This window comes from Mustelus asterias, chromosome 18 (genome assembly GCF_964213995.1).
Source record: "Mustelus asterias chromosome 18, sMusAst1.hap1.1, whole genome shotgun sequence".
Classification (NCBI taxonomy): Eukaryota; Metazoa; Chordata; class Chondrichthyes; order Carcharhiniformes; family Triakidae; genus Mustelus; species Mustelus asterias.
The window spans coordinates 90,930,583-90,951,554 of record NC_135818.1 but is presented as its reverse complement, the minus strand read 5'-3'; the positions used below and the strand labels follow the sequence as shown (position 1 = coordinate 90,951,554).

At 45.8% G+C, this 20,972-nt stretch overlaps 1 protein-coding gene across 4 annotated transcripts in view; it reads left to right on the top strand.

Moving 5' to 3' along the window:
• The window catches only part of pomt2 (protein-O-mannosyltransferase 2), a 181,322-nt gene that overhangs the window by 46,293 nt on the left and 114,057 nt on the right, over positions 1-20,972 (top strand). For all 4 annotated transcript variants that reach the window (XR_013500072.1, XR_013500073.1, XM_078234589.1 and 1 more), the window contains exons 6-8: positions 1,013-1,172; positions 6,483-6,589; positions 11,203-11,285. Coding sequence is in view for 2 of the 4 variants with exons in the window: in XM_078234589.1 (XP_078090715.1) it covers positions 1,013-1,172; positions 6,483-6,589; positions 11,203-11,285 (350 nt within the window). In the remaining 2 variants the exon portion in view is untranslated. The remainder of the gene's footprint in view (positions 1-1,012; positions 1,173-6,482; positions 6,590-11,202; positions 11,286-20,972) is intronic.

Sequence of the window (20,972 nt, the reverse complement as noted above, 5' to 3'; positions counted from 1 at the left end):
TCCTTCTACACCCTCATCCAGGTCATTTTTAAAAATGACAAACAGCAGTGGCCCCAAAACAGATCCTTGCGGTACACCACTAGTAACTGAACCCCAAGATGAACATTTCCCACCAACCGCCATCCTCTGTCTTCTTACAGCTAGCCAATTTCTGATCCAAACCGCTAAATCACCCTCAATCCCATGCCTCCGTATCTTCTGCAAAAGCTTACCGTGGGGAACCTTATCAAACGCTTTACTGAAATCCATATGCACCACATCAACTGCTTTACCCTTATCCACCTCTTTGGTCACCTTCTCAAAGAACTCAATGAGGTTTGTGAGGCACGACCTACCCTTCACAAAACCGTGTTGACTATCCCTAATCAAATTATTCCTTTCTCGTCAAGTACCAGTTTCTTCCCTGCTGCCACCAGACTTTTGAATGGACCTTGTATAAAGTTGATCTTTTTCTGCACCCAGCTATGACTGTAACACTATATTCTGCACCCTCTCCTTTCCTTCTCTATGACCAGTATAGAGCGCAAAAAACAATACTTTTTACTGTATACCAATACATGTGGTAATAAATCAAGTCACTTCTCACTTTATTGCATTATATTTAATCAGATATAAAATTGACCTGTCTGTATCCTCCTGGTGCCTATTTTTCTCGATGATTGGGAATGCACTGCCTGAAAGGCCAATCGGAACAAATTGAATAGATACTTGAAGGGGAGGAATCTGCATGGCTATGGGGAAACAGCAGTGCTCTGAAACTTATTGGCTAGCTTTTTTCAAAGAACTTAGTGTGGGCACAAAAGGCCCAAATGGCCTCCTTCCGTGCAGCACGATTCAGTGATTTGAATTACTGTGTCTATAAGAGACCATGCTGAATGGTTCCTGGTGGGTTCTGGTTGTTCTGAAGTATTAATCTGTGTTCTTTTGCCGGTTGTGCACATTTATATATTATTTGCATGAATTAATCACTTACTATGTTCATACTTTCATTCTTTTTCTCTGTTGTTGATAGGCCCTTTTCTCTAACTTGGTGGAAGTGGCTAATACTGACTGGAGTTAATCTTGCTGGAGCACTTGGGGTAAAATTTGTTGGAATCTTTGTGATCCTTCTGGTTGGAATTAATACTGCGTGTGATCTCTGGCAGCTTCTGGGAACGCTGGATATTTCTCTGGTAAGCAGTTAGTCTAACAGTTTCATGTTCGAGATTTACCATTTAGAAGCAATATGCAGGACATGTTTCTGAGCAGTTCCTCAATTGTGCTAGGGCATTATTTACTGGGTCAAGCAGCAAGACTGAAAATTGGATATCCTAATCCGTAGGTAACGCAATTGTCAGAAATTTTCATGAGAAAGTAAAGTTGGAATTCAAATGCTGTTATTTGATTTGATTTATTATTGTATTATAGCCTACAGTGAAAATTATTGTTTCTTGTGGGCTGTACAGACAAAGCATACTGTTCATAGAGAAGGAAACAAGAGAGTGCAGAATGTAGTGTTACAGTCATTGCTAGGGTGTAGAGAAAGATCAACTTAATGCAAAGTAGGTCCATTCAAAAGTCTGACAGCAGCAGGGAAGAAGCTGTTCTTGAGTCGGTTGGGACATGACCTCAGACTTTTGTATCTTTTTCCGGACGGAAGAAGGTGAAAGAGAGACTGTCCAGGGTGTGTAGAGCCCTTAATTATGCTGGCTGCTTTTCCGAGGCAATGGGAACTGTAGACAGATGGTGACTGTTGTGTACATGCTGTTAGGATAGGTCGCGTTCTGTGTATTAGAAAGCTCTGAGTGATCTAAAATCATGTTCAGACTGCAGTGTAACCACTGACTTGTTTCAAAGTGATGAATAGAAGAACAAACCAACATAATGTTCTGGTCTCCGTGAAGCAATGGATTGATGTCTGCAAGTCCATTTTGTTTCAGTTTTGACTGCCCAGAATGCCTTATGCAGTTAAAAGCAAAACACTGCAGATGCTGGAATCTGAAACAAAAACAGCAAGTGCTGGAAAATCTCAGCAGGTCTGACAGCATCTGTGGAGAGAGAAAGAGGCGACGTTTTGAGCCTGGATGACCTTTTGTCACAGCTCTGACGAAGGGTCATCCAGCCTCAAAATGTATGCGTTACATGTATGTATATGTTATTGCAAGATGTTCTAAGAACATAAGAACTAGGAGCAGGAGTAGGCCATCTGGATCCTCGAGCCTGCTCCGCCATTCAATAAGATCATACATAGAACATAGAAAGCCACAGCACAAACAGGCCCTTCGGCCCACAAGTTGCGCCGATCACATCCCCACCTCTAGGCCTATCTATAGCCCTCAATCCCATTAAATCCCATGTACTCATCCAGAAGTCTCTTAAAAGACCCCAACGAGTTTGCCTCCACCACCACCGACGTCAGCCGATTCCACTCACCCACCACCCTCTGAGTGAAAAACTTACCCCTGACATCTCCTCTGTACCTACCCCCCAGCACCTTAAACCTGTGTCCTCTCGTAGCAACCATTTCAGCCCTTGGAAATAGCCTCTGAGAGTCTACCCTATCCAGACCTCTCAACATCTTGTAAACCTCTATCAGGTCACCTCTCATCCTCTCATGGCTGATCTTTTTGTGGACTCAGCTCCACTTACCCGCCCACTCACCAGAACCCTTAATTCCTTTACTATTCAAACATTTATCTATCCTTGCCTTAAAAACATTCAATGAGGTAGCCTTAACTGCTTCACTGGACAGGGAATTCCACAGATTCACAATACTTTGTGTGAAGAAGTTCCTCCTCAACTCAGTCCTAAATCTGCTTCCCCTTATTTTGAGGCTATAACCCCTAGTTCCAGTTTCACCCGTCAGTGGAAACAACTTCCCTGCTTCTATCATATCTATTCCCTTCATAATCTTATATGTTTCTATAAGATCTCCCCTCATTCTTCTGAATTCCAATGAGTATAGCCCCAGTCTACTCAGTCTCTCCTCATAAGCCAGCCCTCTTAACTCCGGAGCTGGCTTCACTGATTATGTAGGTTAATTCGTATAAAATTTTTAAGCAGTCCGCTTTTGGTGTATCTGGAACCAAACTGGATGTATCATTATAAAATGGAGATGCCTAGGAATTGCACAGTTCAAGTAATCTATATGGAAATTCAGATTTTTGTTACAATTGACTTTGAGCATTGATAGATTCTCAAAGAACAAAGAACAGTACAGCACAGGAAACAGGCTCTTCGGCCCTCCAAGCCTGTGCCGCTCCTTGGTCCAACTAGACCAATCGTTTGTATTTCTCCATTCCTAGGCTGCTCATGTGACTATCCAGGTAAGTCTTAAACGATGTCAGCGTGCCTGCCTCCACCACCCTACTTGGCAGCGCATTCCAGGCCCCCACCACCCTCTGTGTAAAAAACGTCCCTCTGATATTTGAGTTATACTTCGCCCCTCTCACCTTGAGCCCGTGACCCCTCGTGATCGTCACCTCCGACCTGAGAAAAAGCTTCCCACTGTTCACCCTATCTATACCCTTCATAATCTTGTACACCTCTATTAGATCTCCCCTTATTCTCCGTCTTTCCAGGGAGAACAACCCCAGTTTACCCAATCTCTCCTCATAGCCAAGACCCTCCATACCAGGCAACATCCTGGTAAACCTTCTCTGCACTCTCTCTAAAGCCTCCACGTCCTTCTAGTAGTGCGGCGACCAGAACTGGACACAGTACTCCAAATGTGGCCTAACCAGCGTTCTATACAGCTGCATCATCAGACTCCAGCTTTTATACTCTATACCCCGTCCTATAAAGGCAAGCATACCATATGCCTTCTTCACCACCTTCTCCACCTGTGTTGCCACCTTCAAGGATTTGTGGACTTGCACACCTAGGTCCCTCTGTGTTTCTATACTCCTGATGACTCTGCCATTTACTGTATAACTCCTCCCTACATTATTTCTTCCAAAATGCATCACTTCGCATTTATCCGGATTAAACTCCATCTGCCACCTCTCCGCCCAATTTTCCAGCCTATCTATATCCTGCTGTATTGCCCGACAATGCTCTTCGCTATCCGCAAGTCCAACCATCTTCGTGTCATCCGCAAACTTGCTGATTACACCAGTTACACCTTCTTCCAAATCATTTATGTATATATCACAAATAGCAGAGGTCCCAGTACAGAGCCCTGCGGAACACCACTGGTCACAGACCTCCAGCCGGAAAAACACCCTCCAACCACTACCCTCTGTCTCCTATGGCCAAGCCAGTTCTCCACCCATCTAGCCACTTCTCCTTGTATCCCATGAGCCTTAACCTTCATAACCAACCTGCCATGTGGGACTTTGTCAAATGCCTTACTGAAATCCATATAGACGACATCCACGGCCCTTCCTTCATCAACCGTTTTTGTCACTTCCTCAAAAAACTCCACCAAATTTGTAAGGCACGACCTCCCTCTTACAAAACCATGCTGTCTGTCACTAATGAGATTGTTCCGTTCTAAATGCACATACATCCTGTCTCTAAGAATCCTCTCCAACAACTTCCCTGCCACGGACGTCAAGCTCACCGGCCTATAATTTCCTGGGTTATCCCTGCTACCCTTCTTAAACAACGGGACCACATTCGCTATCCTCCAATCCTCAGGGACCTCACCCGTGTCCAAAGAAGCGACAAAGATTTCCGTCAGAGGCCCAGCAGTTTCATCTCTCGTCTCCCTGAGCAGTCAAGGATAGATGCCATCAGGCCCTGGGGCTTTGTCAGTTTTAATGTTCCCTAAAAAACCTAACACTTCCTCTCTTGTAATGGAGATTTTCTCTAACGGGTCAACACCTCCCTCCGAGACACTCCCGGTTAACACGTCCCTCTCCTTCGTGAATACCGATGCAAAGTATTCATTTAGGATCTCCCCTATTCCCTTGGGTTCTCAGCATAATTCCCCTCCTTTCTCCCTGACAACTCTTTTGTTCCTAACGTATGAATAGAATGCCTTAGGATTCTCCTTAATCTTGCCTGCCAAGAACATCTCGTGACCTCTTTTTGCCCTTCTAACTCCCCTTTTGAGTTCTTTCCTACTCTCTCTGTATTCCTCCAGAGCTCCATCTGTTTTCTGTTGCCTGGACTTAACGTACGCCTCCCTTTTCATTTTAATCAGATCCTCAATTTCCCTGGTTATCCACGGCTCTCGAATCCTACCTTTCCTATCTTTCCTTTTACAGGCACATGCCTATCCTGCAGCCTTATCAATAGATCCTTAAAAGACTCCCACATGCCAGACGCAGACTTACCCTCGAACATCCTCTCCCAATCAACATCCACCAATTCCTGCCTAATCCGGCTATAGTTAGCCTTCCCCCAATTTAGCACCCTGCCCGTAGGACAGCACTCATCCTTGTCCATTACTATCCTAAAGTTAACAGAGTTGTGGTCACTATTTGCCACATGTTCCCCTACCGAAACATTGACGACCTGACCGGGCTCATTTCCCAGAATTAGGTCCAGTATAGCCCCCTCTCTAGTCGGGCTATCTACATACTGTTCCAAAGAACCTTCCAGTACGCATTTTACAAATTCCTCCCCGTCCGGACCCCCAGCTCTAAGCACTTTCCAGTCTGTGCCAGGGAAATTAAAGTCCCCCACTACAACAACCCTATTTTTTTTCTGCACCTATCCAGAATCTCCTGACATATCCTTTCCTCCACTTCCCGTGGGCTGTTGGGTGGTCTGTAGTACACCCCCAGCATAGTGACTGCACCCTTCCTGTTTCTGAGTTCCACCCACAGTGACTCAGTACATGACCCCTCTAAGTTGTCTACCCTCTGCACCGCGGTAATATGCTCCTTAACTAATATCGCTACTCCCCCACCTTTTTTAGCCCCTCCTCTGTCTCGCCTAAAACACTTATACCCCGGAATATTCAGCTGCCAGTCCTGTCCTGCTTTTAACCAACTCAAATCCCAAAATACTGATCCCCCTATCACACTTATGTTTTCCGTTCGAAAGATGAGGTATTCATGTTGAGGAGTAGAAGAGAAATTGAGGAGTACAGGTTCGGTGATTCTGTGTTTGCATCGTCAAGTTCTGTAGGAGAAAGGAAGACTAGAGGAGGTAGAGTTCACAGTTTAGAGGTTGTGGAAAAATTAACGAGTTAGAGATGGTGTGATTAATCTTCATTTGAATATAATGAGACTAGGCAGGAGGCAGAACATTTAGAAGTGCAAAGATGTTAGCGGAGGCAGTGGCATAGTGGTATTGTCTTTGGACTGGTAATCTAGAGTTCCAGGGTAATGCTCTGGGTACCTACACCTGCATAAGGGCAATTAAGGATAGTCAATAAGTGCTGGCCTAGCCAGTGATGCCCACATTCTGTGAATGATTTTTAAAAAAATACTGAGGGTATGTGATCTGAAGGAAGCTGACAAAACAAGAGTGAAGAGTTAAGTGGAGCAATTGTTACATATCTAAAAGCTAGGTTTGTCACTTATGAATGCATATTTTGTTGTTGGCAGGTTGAATTTGGGAAACATCTACTAGCACGAGTTTTATGTCTCATCGTCTTGCCTCTTGCGTTCTACACAGCATTGTTTGGAATTCATTTTTTGGTTTTGAACAAAAGGTGAGTTATTGAATAGAAAATCTCTTCAAACTTAAACTCTCAATTCATTAACGGCCCATGGCCTATCTTTTCCCAGTTGGAGCCTAGTTTCCGATCTAATTCAAACCGGTTTAAAAGTCTCCTTTCCCTGAATCGGACCCTGTTTTTCCTGTCAAATAACATGAGTCCACATGTTGAAAGGATATTAATTTTAAGTGTCCTAAGTGAAATTAGTTGTCTAGTCGCAGCTAGGTGGATATATCGTGAGGCTATGTGAATTGCCTTCAAGTTGGAGATGTATAGGCAATTTAAATTTTTCTCCCTTTATTCTTTCATGAGATACGGGTGTTGCTGGTATTTGTTGCCCATCCCTAATTGCCCTTATACTGAGGGGGTTGCTAGGCCATTTCAGAGCAAATCCGAGTCAACCACATTAGAAACATAGAAAAACTACAGCACAAACAGGCCCTTCGGCCCACAAGTTGCGCCGAACACATCCCTACCTTCTAGACCTACCTATAACCCTCCATCCTATTACGCTCCATGTACTCATCCAGGAGTCTCTTATAAGACCCTATTGAATTCGTCTCCACCACCACTGACGGCAGCCGATTCCACTCGCCCACCACCCTCTGTATGAAAAACCTACCCCTAACATCTCCCCTGTACCTACCCCCCAGCACCCTAAACCTGTGTCCTCTCGTAGCAGACATTTCCACCCTGGGAAAAAACCTCTGAGAGTCCACCCGATCTATGCCTCTCAACATCTTATACACCTCTATTAGGTCTCCTCTCATCCTACGTCTCTCTAAGGAGAAAAGACCGAGCTCCCTCAGCCTATCCTCATAAGGCATGCCACTCAATCCAGGCAACATCCTTGTAAATCTCCTCTGCACCCTTTCAATCTTGTGGTTTTGGAGTCACATGGAGGCCAGACCAGGTAAGGATGGCAGATTTCCTTCCTTGAAGAACATGAGTGAACCCAGATGGGTTTTTACAACAATGAATGATAGTTTCATGATCACCATTGCTGAGACTAATTTACTCTGCCATGGTAGGATTTGAATCCATATCCTCAGAGCTTCTGGACTGTTAATCTAGTGACACTTGCATTGCTCCACTGCCTCCCCGTGTGTAATTGAACACTAGCTAAGTATCGAGTTAAAGGCAAGTATTATGTCATCCAGTACTGGTGGATCTCACCTTGGTGATATTTCCCCTCCATTCTCTATTCCCAACCCCTCACTCCACCACCCACCCAGTCAAGTCCTAGCTGAAGTGTTTTGTCTATGTACAAAATTTAGGAAGTGAGACAAGTTGTCACTTGGTAGTACAGTACATGAGTATGGCTGAAAAAAGAGACATTTTGTCAAAGGTTTTCCCCTTGCATTGGTATTCTTGTGAGGGTCAAGAATACTATAGGTTTAGTTTTCTAGAGAAACATGCTGGAAAATAGAAGCAGGCATAGGTCATTCGGCCCGACAAGCCTGCCCCGCCATCCATCTTCATCCTGGCTGATCATCAAATTCAAAACCCTGATTCCACCTCCCACCCCTCACAATACCCCTTGATCCCTTTAGCCCCAAAAGTTATATCTAATTTCTTCTTGAAATCACACAATGGTTTGGCCTCCAACTAATTTTTATGGTAGTGAATTCCACAGATTCACCACTCTGGGTGAAGAAATTTCTCTTCACCTCCGTTCTAAAAGCTTTACCCCTTATCCTCAAACTATGATCCTGGTGCTGGACTCCCCACCATTGGAAACTGTCTTTCTGAATCTACCATGTCTAACTCTGTTAGAATTTTATAAGTTTCTATGAGATTCCCTCACTCTTCTAAACTTCATTGAATACAATCCTAACCGATTCAAGAAGAAGATTAGGGCACACGGAGTTGGGGGTAGTGTGTTAAAGTGGATTGGGGACTGGCTATCCGACAGGAAGCAAAGAGTCGGAATAAATGGGTGTTTTTCCGGTTGGAGGAAGGTAACTAGTGGCGTGCCGCAGGGATCGGTACTCGGGCCGCAACTATTTACCATTTATATAGATGATCTGGAGGAGGGGACGGAGTGTAGGGTAACGAAGTTTGCAGACGACACAAAGATAAGTGGAAAAGTGAATCGTGTGGAGGACGGAGAAGATCTGCAGAGAGATTTGGACAGGCTGAGTGAGTGGGCGAGGATATGGCAAATGGAGTATAACGTTGAGAAATGCGAGGTTATACACTTTGGAGGAAATAATAACAAATGGGATTACTATCTCAATGGAAACAAATTAAAACATGCTACCGTGCAAAGGGACCTGGGGGTCCTTGTGCTTGAGACGCAAAAGCCCAGTCTGCAGGTACAACAGGTGATCAAGAAGGCAAATGGGATGTTGGCCTATATTGCGAGGGGGATAGAATATAAAAGCAGGGATGTCTTGATGCACCTGTACAGGGCATTGGTGAGGCCGCAGCTGGAATACTGTGTGCAGTATTGGTCCCCTTATATGAGGAAGGATATATTGGCATTGGAGGGAGTGCAGAGAAGGTTCACCAGGTTGATACCGGAGATGAGGGGTTTGGATTATGAGGAGAGGCTGAGGAGATTGGGTTTGTACTCGTTGGTGTTTATAAGGATGAGGGGGGATCTTATGGAGACTTATAAGATAATACGGGGGCTGGATAGGGTGGAGGCGGAGAGATTCTTTCCACTTAGTAAGGAAGTTAAAACTAGAGGACACAGCCTCAAAATAAAGGGGGGTCGGTTTAAGACAGAGTTGAGGAGGAACTTCTTCTCCCAGAGGGTGGTGAATCTCTGGAATTCTCTGCCCACTGAGGTGGTGGAGGCTACCTCGCTGAATATGTTTAAAGCGCGGATGGATGGATTCCTGATCGGTAAGGGAATTAAGGGTTATGGGGATCAGGCGGGTAAGTGGTACTGATCCACGTCAGATCAGCCATGATCTTATTGAATGGCGGGGCAGGCTCGAGGGGCTAGATGGCCTACTCCTGCTCCTATTTCTTATGTTCTTATGTTCTTATGTTCAGTCTCTCCTCATATGACAGTCCTGCCATCCCAGGGATCAGCCTGGTAAACCTTTGCTGTGCTCCCTCTATAGCAAGGACATCTTTCCTCAGATAAGGACACCAAAACTGCAAACAATATTCCAGATGTGGCCTTACCAACACCCCATACAATTGCAGTGAAACAACCATATCCCTATTCTCAAATCCTCTCGCTATGAAGGCCAACATACCATTTTCCTCCTTCACTGCTTGCTTTATCTGCGTGCTTACTTTCAGCTACTGATGCATGAGGACCCCAAGGTCTCATTGGGTATCCCCCTCTCTCAATTTACTCCTATTCAAGTAATAATCTGCCTTCCTATTATTGCTACCGAAGTGGATAACCTCACATTTATCCACATTATGCTGCATCTGCCGTGCAGATGCCCACTCACTCAGCCTGTCCAAATCATGCTGAAGCATCTCTGCATCCCCCTCACAGCTCACCTCTCACCAAACTCTATATCCTCTGCAAATCTGGGGAGAGTACATTTAGTTCCGTCTTTCAAATCATTAATATATGATGTGTACAGTTGGGGTCCTAGCACAGATCCCTGCAGTACCCCACTCGTCATTGCCTGCCAATGGAAAAAGATCTATTTGTGCCAACTCTTTGCTTCCTTGCTGCTAACCAGCTTTCTATCCATCTCAAGACACTATCTGCAATCCCATGTGCTTTAACTTTACATAGTAATCTGCCACGTGAGACAAAAGAACAAAGAACAGTACAGCACAGGAAACAGGCCCTTCGGCCCTCCAAGCCTGTGCCGCTCCTTGGTCCAACTAGACCAATCGTTTGTATCCCTCCATTCCCAGGCTGCTCATGTGACTATCCAGGTAAGTCTTAAATGATGTCAGCGTGTCTGCCTCCACCACCCTACTTGGCAGCGCATTCCAGGCCCCCACCACCCTCTGTGTAAAAAACATCCCATTAATATCTGAGTTATACTTCGCCCCTCTCACCTTGAGCCCGTGACCCCTCGCTGAGACCTTGTTGAAAGCCTTCTGAAAATCTAAATAAACCACATCCACTGGTTCTCCTCAGTCAACTTTACTAGTTACATTCTCAAAGAATTCCAATAGATTCATCAAGCATGATTTCCCCTTTGTAAATCCATGCTGACTTTGTCTTATTATATCAGGAAATGTGATGTAATTTCTCATTTTCTAACAGAGTAACTGTGTGAAAACAGCCCAAACGTAGCACAATGCCTTTGACGGAAGAATAGCGACTAGCTGACAATGTGGTGATTGTAATTAAGAGGATTGAGGAAGATTAATGCTGATGGTTGGATTGGAAACAACTTAATAATGTGGTAGCTTTTGGCAGATGGCCACCCTCAGGAGAGTCTGCCACTTTCTGGAATCTTGGTGCCTTTTATTAATGGCCGGCAGAATCTGAGGCTGGTACTGAGTGCAGGGTAAAGGTGGGAGTAAATGTTTGCACCCATTAAGTGTACTGTAGTCCCCTCAGTCACCCAGAAATGAAGTAACTATATAATTGGATAGTGTTTCTGTTCTATAATCAAACAGGAATTGCTGGTGTGTTGGTAGCTCACATCTTTTCTTTTTTGTCTTTTCAGTGGTCCTGGTGATGGATTTTTCAGCTCTGCATTTCAGTCTCGTCTGATTGGCAACAACTTGCACAATGCATCGATGCCAGAATGTACGTGTTTCTTAAATACTAACTGTTTCGGGCAGTTGCTGAAATAAATAGCCAAGCTGCATCCAACTTTCCAGCAAATCCTGGGCAAATCATTAATTGAAGTTGTAAACAGGAATTGTGATCCTTGTGTTGGGAGGAGATCCCTGTATGGGTGGTGTTGGTGAAAGAGTTCAGATTCCAAGGGATGACAAGTGGGAGCTACTGAGAAATGGCTTTGTTGGGAGGTACATCCTGGATTGTGAAAGAAGATGGAACCCAGTATTGGCTGACAGTGGAAGTTCCCCAGGCACAAAACTAGCATGATATATATAGAAACATACGTAGAAAATAAAAGCAGGCATAGTCCATTCGGCCCTTTAAGCCTTCTCTGCCATTCATTATCATGGCTGATCATCAAATTCAAAATCCTGATCCCACCCCAATGTGATTCCATGAGAATGATTGTCAGGCTTTTGCTTGACTCACATTTTTGGCACAAGCCCTCAGATGCGAATAAGAAGGATCTAGCAGGGTCAACAGGGCTGGGTTTGCCATTGTCCGGCATCATCATTCCTGACTAAGTGCTGTCCCACCAACAGGACAAACCCACCAGAGGTGGTGGCACAGAGATAAACAGACAAACGAGAGGGAGCTGCCCTGGGAGTCCTTAACATTGACCGTGGATCTCATGCAGTCTCAAGGCATCAGGAAAGCTCCTGCTGTTTCTGTGTATGCCCCAGCCCTGCCCCCAGCTGATGATTCACTACTCTTCCATGTTGAACACTGCTTGAAGCATACATCGAGGGTGACAAGGGCGCAGAATGCACTCTTTGTGGAGACTTTAATGCCCATCACCAAATATAGCTCAATAGACCACTACAGACTGAGTTGGCAGAGCCCCAAATGACATAGCTGCTAGACTGGGTCTGTGGTAGATGGTGAGGGAGCCAAAAAGAGGGAAGATCATACTTGACCTCCGATGTGTCTGTTCATGACACATGTAGGAGTGACCATTGCACAGTCATTATGGAGACCAAGTCCTGTTTCCACACTTTCTGCCTTTCCCAGTATGTTTTATAGTGCTACCATCATGCTAAATGGGTTAAATTCTGAACAGATCTAACAGCTCACAACTCGTGAGGCACTTTAGGCCATCATCAGCAGCAGAATTGTACTCGACCACAATCTGTAACCTCACGGACCTGCATATTTTGTACTTTACTGTTAATGTCAAGCCAGATGATTAACCCTGATTCAAGGAAGACTGTAGAAGGACAGACCAGGAGCAGCATCAGGCAGACCGAAAAATGAACTCACCTGCATGCCATACTGTGGAAGCAAAATGCAGTAGACAGAGCTAAGTGATTCCAAAACCATTAGGTCAAATGTAAGCTCTGCAGCCCTGCTACAGGCAGTTGTGAATGGTGGTGGACAATTAAACAACTAACTGGAGGAAGAGGCCTGACAAATACCCAATCCTCAATGATGGGGAAACCCAGCACAACAATGCAGAAGATTGGGTGGCACGGTAGCACAGTGGTTAGCACTGCTGCTTCACAGCTCCAGGGACCTGGGATCGATTCCCGGTTCGGGTCACTGCCTGTGTGGACTTTGCACATTCTCCTCGTGTCTGCGTGGGTTTCCTCCATACCAGGCAACATCCTGGTAAACCTTCTCTGCACTCTCTCTAAAGCCACCATGTCCTTCTGGTAGTGCGGCGACCAGAACTGGACGCAGTACTCCAAATGTGGCCTAACCAGCGTTCTATACAGCTGCAACATCAGACTCCAGCTTTTATACTCTATACCCCATCCTATAAAGGCAAGCATACCATATGCCTTCTTCACCACCTTCTCCACCTGTGCTGCCACCTTCAAGGATTTGTGGGCTTGCACACCTAGGTCCCTCTGTGTTTCTATACTCTTGATGGCTCTGCCATTTATTGTATAACTCCCCCCTACATTATTTCTTCCAAAATGCACCACTTCGCATTTATCTGGATTAAATTCCATCTGCTGAAGCATTTGGCTGAAGCATTTGCAACAATCTTCAGCCAGAAGTACTGTGTGGCTGATCCAACTCAACCTCCTCTTGAATTTCCCACCATCACAGATGCCATCTTCAGCCAACTGGGTTCACTCCACGTGACAGAAAAGACAGCTGATAGTGATGCATGCTGCAAATGCCACGAGCCATGACAATATTCACCTGGCAATAGTACTGAGGACTTATGCTTCAGAACTTCTTGTACCCCCAGCCAAGATGTTCCAGTACAGCTACAACATTGACATCATGTGGAAAACTAGTCAACTATGTTTGTTATACAAAAAGCAGGACAATTCAACATGGCAAATTCCTGCCCCATCAGTAAAATGATGGAAGGGCTCATCAACAGTGCTATCAAGTAGCACCTGCTCAACAATAACCTGCTCAGTGACGCCTAGTTTGGGTTTGCCAGGGTCACTCAGCTCCTGACCTCATTACAGCCTTGGTTCAAACATGGACAACAGAGCTGAATTTCATTTATTAATGATCTGGATGAGGGTATAGTTGGGTGGATTAGCAAATTTGCTGATGACACCAAAGTCGGTGGTGTGGTAGACAGTGAGGAAGGGTGTCGTAGTTTGCAGGAAGACTTAGACAGGTTGCAAAGTTGGGCCGAGAGGTGGCGGATGGAGTTTAATGCGGAGAAGTGTGAGGTAATTCACTTTGGTAGGAATAACAGATGTGTTGAGTATAGGGCTAACGGGAGGACTTTGAATAGTGTGGAGGAGCAGAGGGATCTAGGTGTATGTGTGCATAGATCCCTGAAAGTTGGGAATCAAGTAGATAAGGTTGTTAAGAAGGCATATGGTGTCTTGGCGTTTATTGGTAGGGGGATTGAATTTAGGAGTCGTGGCGTTATGTTGCAACTGTACACAACTCTGGTGCGGCCGCACTTGGAGTACTGTGTGCAGTTCTGGTCCCCACATTACAGGAAGGATGTGGAGGCTTTGGAGAGGGTGCAGAGGAGGTTTACCAGGATGTTGCCTGGTATGGAGGGGAGATCCTATGAGGAGAGGCTGAGGGATTTGGGATTGTTTTCGCTGGAAAGGCGGCGGCTAAGAGGGGATCTTATTGAAACATATAAGATGATTAGAGGTTTAGATAGGGTGGATAGTGATAGCCTTTTTCCTCTGATGGAGAAATCCAGCACGAGGGGGCATGGCTTTAAATTGAGGGGGGGTAGTTATAGAACCGATGTCAGGGGTAGGTTCTTTACCCAGAGGGTGGTGAGGGATTGGAATGCCCTGCCAGCATCAGTAGTAAATGTGCCTAGTTTGGGGGCGTTTAAGAGATCCGTAGATAGGTTCATGGACGAAAAGAAATTGGTTTAGGTTGGAGGGTCACAGTTTTTTTTTTAACTGGTCGGTGCAACATCGTGGGCCGAAGGGCCTGTTCTGCGCTGTAATGTTCTATGTTCTATGTTCTATGATGTGAGAGTGACAGCCCTTGACATCAAAACAACATTTTAACAAAGTATGGCATCAAGGAACCCTAGGAAAACTGAGGTCAATGTGAATTGAGGGGCAGTGGGGGGGGAGCGGGGGGGAGAGACTCTCTGCTATTTGAATTATATCTAGAACAAATGAAGATGTTTGTGGCAGTTGGAGGTCAATCATCTCAGTTCCAGGACATCAGTGCAGGAGTATCTCAGGGTAGTGTTCTAAGTCCAACCATCTTCAGCTGCTTCATCAATAACGTTCTTTCCGTCATAAGGTCAGAAATGGGGATGTTTGCACAATGTTCAGCACTATTCGTGACTTCTCAGATAATGAAACAGTCCATGTCCAAATGCAGCAAGACTTTAACAATATCCAGCCTTAGGCTGACAAGTGGCAAATAACATTCATGCCAGGCAATGATCATGTACAATAAGAGAGAATCTTAACCATTGCTCCTTGACATTCAACGACATTAGCATTTCTGAATTCCCCACTATCAATATCCTGGAACATACCATTCATCACAAACTGAACTGGACCAACCATTTTAGTACTGCAGCCATAAGAGTATGTCAGAGGCTCATAATCCTGTGGTGAGTAACTTACCTTGTCTCCCCAAAACCCTGCCCACCATCTACAAGACACAAATCAGTGTGAAGGAATGCTCTCCGCTTGCCTGAATGAGTACAACTCCAACAACTCTGAAGTAGCTTAATACCATCTCGAAAAAGCAGCCCCATTTGATTTGATTTATTATTGTCACATGTATTGGTATACAGTGAAAAGTATTGTTTCTTGCACGCTATACAGACAAAGCATACCATATATAGAGAAGAAAAGGAGAGGTGCAGAATGTAATGTTACTGTCATAACTAGGTTGTAGAGAAAGATCAACTTAATACAAGATAGGTCCATTCAAAATTCTGATAGCAGGGAAGAAGCTGTTCTTGAATTGGTTGGTACGTGACCTCAGACTGTTGTATCTTTTTCCTGACAGAAGAAGGTGAAAGAGAGAATGTCCAGGGTACGTGGGCTCCTTAATTATGCTGGCTGCTTTGCCAAGGCAGCGGGAAGTGTAGACGGAGTCAATGGATGGGAGGCTGGTTTGCGTGATAGACTGGGCTTCGTTCACGACCCTTTGTAGTTTTTTGCGGTCTTGGTCAGGGCAGGAGCCATGCCAAGCTGTGATATAATCAGAAAAGATGCTTTCTATGGTGCATCTGTAAAAGTTGGTGAGAGTCGTAGCGAACATGCAGAATTTCCTTGGTCTTCTGAGAAAGTAGAGGAGCTGATGAACTTTCTTAACTGTAATGTTAGCATGGGGGGACCAGGACAGGTTGTTGGTGATCTGGACACCAAGAAACCTGAAGCTCTCAACCGTTTCAACAGGGGCATGTTCTCCACTACACTTCCTGAAGTCAGTGACTGTCTCCTTCATTTTGTTGACATTGAGGGAGAGATTATTATCATCACACCAGTTCACCAGATTTTCTATCTCTTTCCAGTACTCCGTCTCAGCATTGTTTGAGATCCGACCCACTACGGTGGTGTCGTCAACAAACCTGAAAATGGAGGTGGAGGGGAATTTGGTCACACAATCATAGGTTTATAAGGAGTAGAATAAGGGACTGTGAACACAGCCTTGTGGGGCACCAGTGTTGAGGATGATCGTGGAGGAGATGTTATTGCCGATCCTTACTGATTGCGGTATATGGGTTAGGAAGTCCAGGATCCAGTAACAGAGGGAGGAGCCTAGCCCTGGGCCACAGAGTTTGGAGATGAATTTCGCACAAGTAATGGTGTTGAAGGCTGAGCTGTAGTCAATAAATAGGAGTCTGACAGAGGTGTCTTTGTTATCCAGATGCTCCAAGGTTGAGTGTAGGGCCAGGGAGATGGCGTCTGCTGTGGACCTGTTGCACCAATAGGTGAATTGTAGTGGATTCAGGCAATCTAAGAGGCCAGAATTGATTTGTGCCCTGACTAACCTTTCGAAGCACTTCATAGTGATGGATGTCAGAGCCAGCGGACGATAGTCATTAAGGCATGCTGTCTGGCTTTTCTTTGTTACAGGGATGATGGTTGTCACCTTGAAGCAGGTAGGGAACTCCGATTGGTGTAAAGAGAGGTTAAAGATATCTGTGAAGACCCCCGCCAGCTGTTCCACACAGGATCTGAGTGCTCGTCCGGGTTCCGTATCTGGGCCAGTTGTTTTCCATGGGTTGACCTTCGAGAAGGCTGCTCTGATGTCTGCGATGGTGACCTTGGATACAGGTTCATCCGAGGCTTTTTGGGGTGGAGGGCGTGCTCTCGCTGACCTCTTGCTCAAAACAGGCATAGAATTCGTTGAGCTCATTGGGGAGGGGCACAATGGAGCCGATGATTTTACATGCCTTCATCTTGTAGCCTGTTATGTCTTGAAGACCTTGCCATAGTTGGCAGGAGTCCGTGTGGCTAACCTGGGACTCTGGCTTGGTCTGGTATTGTCTTTTAGCATCTTTGGATCTCCGTAGGTCATATCTGGATTTCTTGTATAGGTCAGGGTTTCTTGACTTGGAACACCTCAGACCTGGACTTCAGCAAGCAGTGGATATCCCTGTTCATCCATGGTTTCCGGTTGGGAAACACGTGGATTTGCTTCTTTGGCACAAAGTCTTCTACACACTTACTAATGAAGTCAGTTACTGTAGTGGTGTACTCGTTCAGGCTGGTCGCAGAGTTTTTAAATATTGAGTCCACTGACTCTAAGCAATCCTGTAGGCGATCACCCGTTTCTTCAGACCAACATTGCACGACTTTCTTTAACAGATTCTCCCATTTCAGTTTTTGCTTGTAAGCCGGGAGCAGGAGCACAGTCTTGTGGTCTGATTTGCCAAAGTCTGGGCGGGCGATAGAGCAGTAGGCATTTTTGATATTTGTGTAGCAGTGGTCTAGGATGCTTGAGCCTGTGTTGGAACAGGAGACGTGTTGGTAGAACTCTTTTGAGTTTGGCCTGATTAAAGTCCCCAGCCACAATGAGTAAGGCCTCAGGATATTTTGTCCCCAGGCTATTTGTGGTGTGTATATTTCGTACAAAGGGTGTTCACATCTGCATGAGGTGGGAAGAAAACTGCTGTCCGGATAACTAAGGTAAACTCTCGCAGAAGGTAGAAGGGGCGGCATATTAGTGTCAGGTATTCTAGGTCCAGGGAGCAGAAACTTGCTAGTGTTGTTACGTCTGGGCAGCAAGAGGTGTTGATCAGAAAGCAGACCACACTTCCTCAAGCCTTGCCGGAGGCCGCTGTATGGTCATAGAATCCCGAAAGTGCAGAAGGAGGCCATTTGGCCCATCGAATGCACTGACAATAATCCCACCCAGGCCCTATCCCTGTAACCCCATATATTGACCCTGCTAATCCCTCTGACACTAATGGATAATTTAGTATGATGTGGAGATGCCGGCGTTGGACTGGGGTAAACACAGTAAGAAGTTTAATTTAGTATGGACAATCCACCTAACTCGCACATTTTTGGTCCATTGGTGGATTGAGAAGCCCTCTGGTTGTAGGACAGTGATGATGTGGAGATGCCGGCGTTGGACTGGGGTAAACACAGTAAGAAGTCTCACTGCACCAGGTTAAAGTCCAACAGGTTTATTTGGTAGCAAAAGCCACTAGCTTTCGTCAGGTGAGTGGGATTTCAGTTCACAAACAGGGCATATAAAGACACAAACTCAATTTACAAAATAATGGTTGGAATGCGAGTTTTTACAGGTAATCAAGTCTCAAAGGCACAGACAATGTGAGTGGAGAGAGCATTAAGCACAGTTTAAAAAGATCATAGAAACCCTACAGTGCAGAAGGAGGCCGTTCGGCCCATCGAGTCTGCACCGACCACAATCCCACCCAGGCCCTACCCCCACATATTTTACCCACTAATACCTCTAACCTACACATCCCAGGACACTAAGGGGCAATTTTTAACCTGGCCAATCAACCTAACCCGCACATCTTTGGACTGTGGGAGGAAACCAGAGCACCCGGAGGAAACCCACGCAGACACGAGGAGAATGTGCAAACTCCACACAGACAGTGACCCGAGCCGGGAATCGAACCCGGGACCCTGGAGCTGTGAAGCAGCAGTGCTAACCACTGTGCTACCGTGCCGCCCTGTAAAGATGTGTAAAAAGATGTGTATTGTCTCCAGACAGGACAGTTAGTGAGATTTTGCAAGCCCAGGCAAGTCGTGGGGGTTACAGATAGTGTGACATGAACGCAAGATCCCGGTTGAGGCCATCCTCCTGTGTGCGGAACTTGGCTATCAGGCTCTGCTCAGTGACACTGCAATGTCGTGTGTCGTGAAGGCCGCCTTGGAGAATGCTTGCCCGAAGATCAGAGGCTGAATGCCCGTGACCGCTGAAGTGTTCCCCAACAGGAAGAGAACACTCTTGCTTGGTGATTGTTGAGCGGTGTTCATTCATCCGTTGTCGTAGCGTCTGCATGGTCTCCCCAATGTACCATGCCTCGGGACATCCTTTCCTGCAGCGTATCAGGTAGACAATGTTAGAACAACAAAGAACAATACAGCACAGGAACAGGCCCTTCGGCCCTCCAAGCCCGCGCCGCTCCCTGGTCCAAACTAGATCATTCTTTTGTATCCCTCCATTCCCACTCCATTCATATGGCTATCTAGATAAGTCTTAAACGTTCCCAGTGTGTCCGCCTCCACAACCTTGCCCGGCAGCGCATTCCAGGCCCCTGCCACCCTCTGCGTAAAATACGTCCTTCTGATATCCGTGTTTAAACCCCCCCCCCGCGCCTCGCCTTGAACCTTTGACTCATTGTGAACGTCACCATCGATCTGGGAAAAAGCTTCCCACCGTTCACCCTATCTATGCCTTTCATAATTTTATGCACCTCTATTAGGTCACCCCTCATCCTCCGTCTTTCCGGTGAGAACAACCCCAGTTTACCCAATCTCTCCTCATAACTAAGCCCTTCCATACCAGGCAACATCCTGGTAAACCTCCTCTGCACTCTCTCTAAAGCCTCCACGTCCTTCTGGTAGTGTGGCGACCAGAACTGGGCGCAGTATTCCAAATGTGGCTGAACCAACGTTCTATACAACTGCAACATCAGACCCCAACTTCTATACTCTATGCCCCATCTTATAAAGGCAAGCATGCCATATGCCTTCTTCACCACCTTCTCCACCTGTGACGTCACCTTCAAGGATCTGTGGACTTGCACACCCAGGTCCCTCTGCGTATCTACACCCTTTATGGTTCTGCCATTTATCATATAGCTCCCCCCTACGTTAGTTCTACCAAAATGCATCACTTCGCATTTATCTGGATTGAACTCCATCTGCCATTCCTTTGCCCAAATTTCCAGCCTATCTACATCCTTCTGTAGCCTCTGACAATGTTCCTCACTATCTGCAAGTCCAGCCATTTTCGTGTCGTCCGCAAACTTACTGATCACCCCAGTTACACCTTCTTCCAGATCGTTTATAGAACATAGAACATAGAACAGTACAGCACAGAACAGGCCCTTCGGCCCACGATGTTGTGCCGACCTTCATCTGAAACCAAGATCAAGCTATCCCACTCCCTACCATCCTGGTGTGCTCCATGTGCCTATCCAATAACCGCTTAAATGTTCCTAAAGTGTCTGACTCCACTATCACTGCAGGCAGTCCATTCCACACCCCAACCACTCTCTGCGTGAAGAACCTACCTCTGATATCCTTCCTATATCTCCCACCATGAACCCTATAGTTATGCCCCCTCGTAATAGCTCCATCCACCTGAGGAAATAGTCTTTGAACGTTCACTCGATCTATCCCCTTCATCATTTTATAAACCTCTATTAAGTCTCCCCTCAATCTCCTCCGCTCCAGAGAGAACAGCTCCCTCAACCTTTCCTCATCAGACCGACACTCCAAACCAGGCAGCATCCTGGTAAATCTCCTCTGCACTCTTTCCAGCGCTTCCACATCCTTCTTATAGTGAGGTGACCAGAACTGCACGCAATATTCCAAATGCGGTCTCACCAAGGTCCTGTACAGTTGCAGCATAACCCCACGGCTCTTAAACTCCAACCCCCTGTTAATAAAAGCTAACACACTATATGCCTTCTTCACAGCTCTATCCACTTGAGTGGCAACCTTTAGAGATCTGTGGATATGGACCCCAAGATCTCTCTGTTCCTCCACAGTCTTCAGAACCCTACCTTTGACCCTGTAA